The sequence below is a fragment of the Pseudorasbora parva genome, chromosome 4 (genome assembly GCF_024679245.1).
Source record: "Pseudorasbora parva isolate DD20220531a chromosome 4, ASM2467924v1, whole genome shotgun sequence".
Taxonomy (NCBI): Eukaryota; Metazoa; Chordata; class Actinopteri; order Cypriniformes; family Gobionidae; genus Pseudorasbora; species Pseudorasbora parva.
Window position 1 is genome coordinate 48,475,801 of NC_090175.1, and position 10,356 is coordinate 48,486,156.

Below are 10,356 nucleotides of genomic sequence, written 5' to 3' on the forward strand. Positions count from 1 at the left end.
TGGTCCCCCTTTTGCTGCCAAAACAGCCCTGACATGGACTCCACTAGACCCCTGAAGGTGTGCTGTGGTATCTGTCACCAAGATGCTAGCAGCAGATCCTTTAAGTCCTGTAAATTGGAGGTGGAGCCTCCATGGATCGGACTTGTTTGTTCAGCACATCCCACAGATCTTACGTCTCAAACTAGTTGTGCTCCTAAAATCATTCATGACCCATTTTTTGCTTTGTGGCATGGCACATTATCCTGCTGAAATAGGCCACAGCCATCAGGAAATATTGTTTCCATGAATGCTAAATATGTATATATTTTTACAATTTAGCCTTTTCTAACCATGTCTACAATTTGTGTGTGTGTGTGTGTGTGTGTGTGTGTGTGTGTGTGTGTGAGAGAGAGAGAGAGAGAGAGAGAGAGAGAGAGAGAGAGAGAGAGAGAGAGAGAGAGAGAGAGAGAGAGAGAGAGAGAGATGTGTGTGTGTGTGGGCACAAATGTGTATATGAACTTGGGTATGACATAGGTAGTACAAGGAGAGGGTGAAATATGAGGACATTGCCCATGTCCCCACTTTTTGAAAAATGCTTATAAATCATACAGGATGAGGTTTTTTAAAAATAAAAAGTAAAAATGCAGAATGTTTCCTGTGATGGGTTTAGGGGCAGGGGCAGTGTAGGGGGATAGAAAATACGGTTTGTACAGTATAAAAACCATTACGCCTATGGAATGTCCCCACATTTCACAAAAACAAACGTGAGTGTGTGTGTGTGTGTGTGTGTGTGTGTGTGTGTGTGTGTGTGTGTGTGTGTGTGTGTGTGTGTGTGTGTGTGTGTGTGTGTGTGTGTGTGTGTGTGTTCATATAGCAAGTGCCACAAGTTTCATACACTACTACTATGTACCTTTAAGGTACTAATTTGCACTCTTAAAGTACTGATATGTACCTTTTAAAGTACTAATATGTACCATTTAGGGGTGAGTAAAGTACAAAGATGTACCTTTTCACTTTTGTACCTTGGGGTACAAAAGCACTGTACCTTTTTTTCTGACAGTGTACAATTCCAATGAAGTCTAAAATAACTGAAGAACCCCAGAGGTTTGAGGACAAATGGGCAATGATATGTCAAACAAAGTATCAATAACATAAGACAATAATGTTGCTATAGATTTGATATGTTGCCCAAATTTTATGACAGTGATATTGCCTCCCTTTTCTGACACGAAAGGTATTTTCTACAAATAGCTACAAATTGGTGTTCTATTTCCTATTGAATTGAAATCTGATATTCAGTGACTGTAATAATAACCTAATTTAATAGTTAACTATCTTTTGTGTGCTTCGGGCATGACTAGTAGATTTTAACTATTATAATGGTAATTCTAAACCAAACCAAACCAAAGGGAGCATTCAGGCACTTTTGAATGCTGTCCAAGTTGGAAAATATGAGTGGGACAGCCTGGTACTCTCAGTCAACACATCTCAGTGTCGTTACAACTCTCAGACAATGCACAATGCAGATACACACTTGCACAAAAACACACACTCAAGTGAATAAAAACAAAAGCCTCAAGGTCACAAAAACACACAGTATGCATAATAGTGCATTACATTAAGGTTTTTCTTTTTTTAATTATTATTATTATACAGCTTTCCAAATACTTTCTTGTGGATCATACACAGCAGACGCCAAGCTCAATAAGCACTGGAGTGTTAAACAGCGAGTGACAAATTCAGGCTAGGACTGTTTTCTTAATTGATGTACTAACGGTTGGTTTAGCTATAGAGGCCCAACATATTAAAGTCAATACCAAGAAGTGAGTCAGTCAAGCTTTAGCTAGGTAAGTCATAGACTCAGTAAATGGTTCAATTGTTCAAAGTTTTTTTTTGTGTTTTTTTTTTTAAATATAGAAGAGACAATTGTATAAAATAAAATAAAAAGTAATGGCAGATTAGCACTACCATCTAGTGGTAGATGCTATAACTACATCAAATGTTGTTTTGTTCATTAAAATGCTAAAGACAGCTGAACTGTAGATGTTCAGTGTATGATGCAGGGCAACAAAGAAAGAAAGGCGTACATTTGTATTTTAAATGTTATTCATTGCAAATATGGGTATTAAAATCCATGTGTTATATCAGTAATTTGAAGATTTTGGAGATCTGAGATAGACAGACATGAGCTATTAGTTTATCAATTAAAAGTATTATTATAATTCAATTCTAGCCACTCTGCAACAGATGAAATGGAGACGAGTATCACAGCGTGCATCATTCCAGCGCTTCTCATCTGTGGAATTTCAAAGTCACAATATTCAGAAAATGACATGGGGGAAAATGCTTTATTGCAAGCAGGAACAAATGTAATAAAAAATGCAAGGTTTGGTACAATTCATGATTCATACTAAATAAAAAATGTTAGTAAAATAGGTATGATAGGTTAGTAAAATAGGTATAATAACCAATATATTACCTCCAAAGCCCATCTCCACACATCTTTCAGCCCCTCCTCCATTATTTGGCTCACCGGTGTGCCAGTCATTGTACTCAAACTTTGATCCGTCGCTCCAAAACCAGATAAGCTCCTGAAGAACGGTATTAATATTACTGAAAACATGTATACTTGTATCAAATGTACGATATTTTCTGCCTTTTTAACCCTCATGTGGTAAATGACTGGTAGGCTAAACATAAAACTTTTTCATTTTGAGTATGAAACTCCTGATGGTGTTTGTTGGGCAGTACAAACCAGCCTTTACGAAATGAGAAAAAGCACAAGGAATTTTTTTGATAAATAGCTATAAATATTACATTTCAACAATATAACTTTTACAATAATCTGACACTTTTTAGTATGGAAGCCTGTTTCTGCCACATGAAAAAAAAAAACTACAACAACAACAAACTATGATCTGGTATGGCATAATTATGAAATAAAGTCAAAAATTTTACTTTAAAAGTCATAAATAAAGAGGACATTTTATGACTTCAAAAATGTAAATTATGAGATAAAATATGTCATTATTCCCCCCAAAAAATTAATGTCATATTTCTGAAGTGCTGCTATAATTTACTTTTTTTTTAATTTCTAATTATAACTTTTTAACTTATCATTTAGATATTTCATCTCATACTAACTCATAATTTCCATAATCTCATTTTTTTTCTTATGTGGAGGAAACTTCCATAAATTGGACTGATATTTAAAAGGGAAAAGGGGGAAAATTCAGCTACCTGAGGTGCATCATGGGCACCAATCCAGGTCCGGGTGATGCCAGTGGAATGTTTTTTCACAAAGGTTTTTAGAAAATTGCTAGTGACTTTACTTTGGACAGATGCAAGGTTTCCTCCGTGGTCAACACAGTGTTGCTGTAAGGAGAAAGAGTTTTAAAATACTCTGCATTGTATATAAAACGGATGAAAAATTTGGCATAAATAGTTTATCATAATCTTTTAAAAGTGTCATATGTCATAACCAACAAGCAGGATTTTTATTTGAGAAACACTGAACATTTATTGTACAATTTAACATTGAAACACACATGAATGCATTTAATGTTTTTATTTACTTTATTTTTTTTTAGCTTTACACTAAAGTGCACAGTTAATAGGTATTTGGGAAGAGCAGCTCTACCAGAGTGTAAAAAGTCTAACTTGCATCATGTAGTACAGAAAACACAAACTTACCTCAGCTTCAGCCCATGTTTTAGATTCGCTGATATATTTAAAACATTGTGTTCCAAATTTTTCCCAGCCACGGGGGCATTTTCGGCCAATTATATCTGCACACAAAATTTAATAAAAATGAGAGATTAGTACTTAGTGAATGATGGAAATCGGCAATGTAAGCACTTTCATCAAAGAAAGCATAATCTGCAATAAACCTCAATATCTGCAGAAAATGTATAGAAATTGCATGTTTGTTCAGTTACTGTACCTGTGGATGCCCCCTCGATGACTCCATTTACAGTCAATGCAAAAAGAAGGAATGCTGCAGAAATCCACATGCTGACAAGGTCCTATTAAAATCAACACTGTTATAAATAATGTAATAAATATGTCCATAAACAAGTTTTAAAATGGAAACAGAAAAATGTCATACCAAGTGAATCAAAATTCACAAGTGTTGATAATGCTCCGATGTGCAATATTCGGATCATTGCTTGAGATGGGCTGTTTTTATACCCAGTTGCTCAGTCCTAAATGTGTGCACCTTATGGTTAAACACCAATGAAAACCTCCTTCAATCTATCAGTCCTTATTAGGTAAACAAGACCCGATTCTGAACATCCTTATTCATGATGTTGCATTTTGTTGTAAATTTCAGTGCAATATTCTTTTCAGTTAATGCTAATTGAAATAAAAAGCAAAGCAAACAAAGAAAATTACTGTAATGGGTTTAACTGAATCTAGGATTTCATTTGAATAGACATGAATGCAATGTCTCCAATCGGATGTCATTTTAGCCTTTATGCATGAATTATGACAACTTCAGTCAGGATTTTTTGCCCTTAGGGTATGAAAAACTAGATTTTAACTTTTTTTTTTTTAGAGATTTTCAGATGTTCCCTGCAGTATATGCATTTTAGTTTTAACTGAATTAATCATCAGGGATGGGCAGTATTTCAAATACATGTATTTAAAATACGTATTTGAAATTCAAAATACTATTTTTTATTTTAAAGCCTTTGGAAAAAATCGAATGTAATTTGTATTTAAATACATTTAAGATGAGTATTTTTGTATTTTCAAAATACTCAAAATACTTTGAGCCAGGCAACCTCTTTATCAGGAGCTTTTTTCATGCATCTACTAGTTCAGACCAGACACGCCCCTCCCCCCAACATTCATTCAGGTGAGCCGCAGCTGTACAACCCAAGCCTGACAAGCCAGACCCAAATCAAGATGTTTGGTCTGGAATCTCACCATAGACAGGGCTCAATCCGAGGGGCGGATAAACTGTTGTCTTTCAAACTCCCTCTGCACGTGATAGGATAGCGCTACAACCATCCAGAGCAACGTGAAGCGGAGCTCATTGATAGATTAAACATTCGCCGTATCCAGTCTGCAAAACTCTGAACACATCTTCCCTTCTTAAGAATGACTTCAGTGCCGTTCTTTGTTCTTTTCTCAGAGAAAAGCTTAACTCAAGTCTTCCAGAGTCACGGCCAAAGCTGATTCGAAAGACGCAAAGCACGCAAACGCAACTCTGCCGTCATTATGTTAAGCCCCGCCCACCGACTCTATACACGATGTGATTGGCCCGACCAGAGTTTGGTTTTTACAGCTCAGAAGTGTATTGAGAGTTGCTAGACGGCACTCGTGGCAGATTAGATTTGTTGCCGCTAGGGTGCGTCTAGATTTCTAGGCTAGTACAACCCAGTACAACCCAGCCTTGGATCGGCAACTTTACAAAATTGTTGGAATAAGGTGAGGATGTCATGGTCAATTCTACTTGTTGATTAAAGTAGCTTGTCAAATGTGTTTGAAGTATTAACGTTACTGCATGTTAGGGATGAGTGATATCATATGACAATACATATCGTAGATTCGTAGCAATAATATAAAATGTGAATCGATGGAACTTTTTCTAAATCATTTACATAGATAGGCCTATCGGGGTAAGCACATATATCTGTGCAGCTTTTAGTGGGCAAGAAAAATTGGAATGTTGGAGTGGAAAAAGAAGTGAGGGCGAATGAGTTATTGACGTAATTTGTGTTATTATAACTGCCGCTAAAGGAAATTAAAATTGAAAACGAAAGTTTCTAAGCAGTTGCACACATCTAAATGCTTTTTGGCATTCAGAATAGGCCCAGATAGATTACAGCCTAATATGGATACCTTCACTGAATTGCCAATTTCACATGTATTTGGTGTATTTTCAAAATACAAAATACTTTATTTGTATTTAAATACATTTTTCCACACAGTATTTTGTATTTGTATTTAAATACATTTTTCCTCACAGTATTTTGTATTTGTATTTTAAATACATTTCCATGTATTTATGCCCATCTCTATTAATCATAATACAGTAGTAATAATATAATACATCGTCAATTATTGTAAACGTAATTGAATTTGTTACCATTCAACCAGCTTGAATGCCACATGTCTTTAATATCAGAACACGAGGACGTGAATCCATCAAAGATCTGACTACAACTGGTGAAGGTTCAACTGTGGAAACCCAACTCAGACCTCCCTCTAGTCTACCAGAGTATGTTGATTTAACCATATTAGCTGTTCAAAATGGACACATTTCTACCATAGCTCTCCTCTCTGAGAAAACCTAATTGATCACACTGATCTATTCATGTTTTCAGACTGTAGAAAAACTAGCAATCAAATGTTTTCAGTCTCATCTGAAATGAGCAGTGTTGGAGAAACACATTTGATTGCTAGTTTTTTTACAGTCTGTAATGCGTTACTTTACTCGTTACATCAAAAAGTAATCTGATTACATAATGCATGTTACTTGTAACGCATTACAGGTAATGGGCATTAATAATCAGATTACTTTTTGATGTAACGAGTAAAGTAACACATTACAGGTAACGTGCATAATCGGATTACTTTTTGATGTTACGAGTAAAGTTACATATTAAAAGAAATGTGCATTATACAAAATTAGATTACTTTTTTATGTAACGAGAAAAGTAACGCATTACAGGTAACAAGCCTTAATCTTCCCTTGTGTTCAGCTGAAGAAAGAAATTCATAGAGGTTTGAAATAACTTGAGGGTGAGTAAAGGATGGCAGTATTTTCATTTTAAAGTGAACTATCCCTTTAAGCATTGTGACCTCCTGTGAGATTTTCCCCCACAGACATCAAGAATCAGCCCATGAATCTCAACAATGGGGACATGCTTCATGCCGCAATGCATGCTGGGAGCTGTGGATGAGTTTTGAATGATGCACCCAGAATGCATTGTTAACTTGTTGCAACTTGTATGCTTGTTAACTTGCAATTACAAATCGAATTTACAAACAATACTAGGTTGGTTTTTTTTTGCATTTAATTGTCCAGTTAACTAAAACATAATCATTAGCCTAACTTTTTGTAAGTTGGATTTTTTTTACAGTGTGAATTCAAAGGCATCAACCATTTAGAACATATACAATATTAATTTTGCATAGGAGTGTCATTAGCTTTGAAGAATTTGAAGAAATGTATTGCCCCCTTTCTCCCCTATCAAAAATATTAAAATCATATATGTATACATAAAATCTTCTTTGTATGCCTACTAAAAAATATATATTTTAGGTGATATTTCCTGAAAAGGTAAAAACCCACTGAAAGCTGAAATAAGAGGAAACAAGAAATATTAGGCAATTTGCAAAGTTAAACGGTTAAAATGTCATGATGATTTAGCATTCCTCCCATTATCTTTATCTGCCACACCCGATGTTAAGCATTTTAAAGTCATTGGAGAGGTTCTTTTTACACAGCAAAACTGTTGATGCTGATGGCAATTCTGTCAAAACATTTCACAATGCAGGACTTGGTCTAGCATAGATATTTAACCTGCTCTCCTGCATGGTTGCCGAAAACCAAAATAATGTAAAAATCTGAATCATGGGTCTTGTAATTTTCCTTGAAAATAAAAATTATAAGATAAATTATAAAATAAATTATAAAATAAATTATAAAATAAATTGAGGAGTCTGTAGTCGATGAAGGCAACATACTGCACATGATCAATTATAAGAATACGGAATAGTGTGTTTATAATAATTTCCTTCAGTGCTCAATGTTACACTCAACCTGCTTTATTAAACTGACTTTATTGATTTTATTTTTAGTGACAAGACTTTCACACATTTGACATAATGTCAGTAAAGATGTGTGTGCGCAGTAATTTTTCAGTGTGGGTGAGATGCTATTATTAAAGCTACACTGTGTAACTTTTTTTTAGTTTATTCTTAGCTAAAAACACTTAGTTCTTTCAAAAATATGTGCTCATTAATGTATATTTACTTCTTTCAAGTAATAAAGTATTCTCGTAAGTTTATAATATGCCATTGAAAATACATACGGGTGAGAGCATAGACATAGTATACGTAGACGCCTCATGACGTGCGGGAGCGTGATCCAGCGTCGCCGCTATATTGGTTGGGTCTCTCAATCGGTGCTAGCATTCAGAGTCAATCGGAGTCAACGGAGAGCGGGCAATTATGCCCGTATTTTGTGCAGCTTATGGTTGCAATAACGCAATATTGATACCAGATCGCATGGGATTACATTTCACAAGTGAGATTTGAACAATAATTTAGGTCATTTTACAATTTATACATCATTATCATTTCATGCTTATGTCATTTGTGGTGTCTGTATTTCACAAAGTAAGGCTTCGCCACATCACAAAATTAACTACCCTGGAGTTACAGAGTGCAAGCATACGCAAGAAGCTGTGCAAAACTGTTCTTCTTAAAGGATTTTAGCTCCCCAGTCCCAGTTGCAAGCCTGACAGTAATGTAAGATGCTGGAATGACCTGGAATTATAACGTTTACTTTAGGCCTTTAAAAAAAAATTATACTGAGCTGGTACAGTATATATGGGAGCTTGTATATGTGTTACAGAAGGTGTGTGTGTGTGTGGGTGGGGGGGGGGGGGGGCTGGTAATCCCTACGTTATGGGGACAAAATGTCCCCACAAAGATGGCAATATCCGAAATCCTTGTCCTTGTGGGGACATTTTTAGGTCCCCATGAGGAAAACATCTTATAAATCACACAGAAGGAGTTTTTTTGAGAAAGTAAAAATGCAGAATGTTTCTTGTGGGACAGGGACAGTGTAGGGTGATAGGATGGAAAATCCCCATAAAACATGGAAACATGACATGTGTGTGTGCGTGTGTGCGTGCGTGTGTGTGTGTGTGTGTGTAAGTGAGAGAGAGAGAGAGATAGAGATAGAGAGAGAAAATAAATTCAAATGAACAATCAAATTTGTTTCTTTATTAAAATATAAAATTCATTCATTTATCAATATGGAATTGTGTGTGTTTGTGTGTGTGTGAGAGAGAGAGAGAGAGAGAGAGAGAGAGAGAGAGAGAGAGAGAGAGAGAGAGAGAGAGAGAGAAATAAATTCAAATTAACAATCAAACTGGTTTCTTTATTAAAATATAAAATTCATTCATTTATAAATTTATCAATATGTCATAGTCTACCATATGTCTTAGTAAAAGCTTGTAATACAAAGTCTTTCTACATGAAAGCAGAATTTTTCAGAAGTCTCTGCAGTTTCTAACAAACCAAACCATGTGAAAAACCAACCCATTCTCACTCCCAAGGCGTCAAAAACCGAAGCATGCTCAAGTGCCTTCCGCGTCACAATAAAGATGCTAAAGGTACCCCAAGGCGTCATGTTTCGACGCGCTGGGTGTTCCATTCATTTCAGTGAGAAACCTTTGGCGTCATACACAGACGCACTGGGTATTAGTAATGTTATCGTCATGGTGAAATTGTATTAGTTTATAAATTTGCCATTATGACATGTTGGAGTGTTTTTCAATTTAATCAGCAAGCATAATTTTATTTACATTTATTTACGCTATTTAGACATGCTTAACATGTAACCCAACCCCATCCCATCCCTAAACCTACCCATTTGTCTGAACATGATATAAAACACAGGATATAACATACTACTGCATCCACGAGTTATTCAAAAAAGTTAAATAATCCAAGTTTTCCGAGGCCAAACGATTGATTTGCATGAAGAAAATCCCCAAAAGCGATCAGCATCTCCATCCGCAGAAGATCATCAACAAACACAATCAAATTTCAAATATTGGCGCCCGTTACGTGAGATTTCATAGTAAAATTGCATTGGCTCTCGTATGTCTTGTGACCAATTGCGTCATTACGTCAGCATTGATTGTAAAATGTCATTGGCTCTCGTTTGTCTTGTGACCGATTGCGTCATGCTCAGGAGTCTTTTGAATTATTTGAATGAGTTATGAATGAGTTTGTTTACGGGGCAGCGGGATCATCATTTCAGCGATTAAAACATCAAGATCAACTCAGTTCTTCACATGAAGACATCGTATGACTTCAGAAGACTTGGAATGCAACATGAGTTAATACTTTTATACTGCTTTGGTCAGTTTTTGCAATAAATACTTGTGACTGTACATTTATTTGCCTGTTATGTGTTTTATATTGTTTAGATATGGGTAGGTTTAGGGTAGGAGTGGAGTTAGTTGCTCCAAAATATAAAAGTAGCCTTTAAATATTAATAAAATCATGTCTGCTTTTATAAATGCAAATAATTAAATGCGTCTGTTTATGACGCCAAAGGTTTCTCATTGAAATGAATGGAGCACCCAGCGCATCGCAAAATGACGCCCAGGGGCACCTTTAGCG

General features: G+C 35.7%; 1 protein-coding gene across 1 annotated transcript; it reads right to left on the bottom strand.

Moving 5' to 3' along the window:
• Positions 1–1,588: 1,588 nt before the first annotated feature.
• Positions 1,589–4,158, bottom strand: eslec (eosinophil lineage-specific marker). Its single transcript, XM_067442820.1, has 6 exons — positions 4,088–4,158; positions 3,923–4,004; positions 3,673–3,767; positions 3,220–3,354; positions 2,459–2,570; positions 1,589–2,275 (listed from the first exon to the last, which is right to left on the bottom strand). Exons 2-6 carry the CDS (start codon positions 3,990–3,992, stop codon positions 2,196–2,198), a joined length of 492 nt encoding a protein of 163 aa, XP_067298921.1. The 5' UTR covers positions 3,993–4,004; positions 4,088–4,158; the 3' UTR covers positions 1,589–2,195.
• Positions 4,159–10,356: the final 6,198 nt, after the last annotated feature.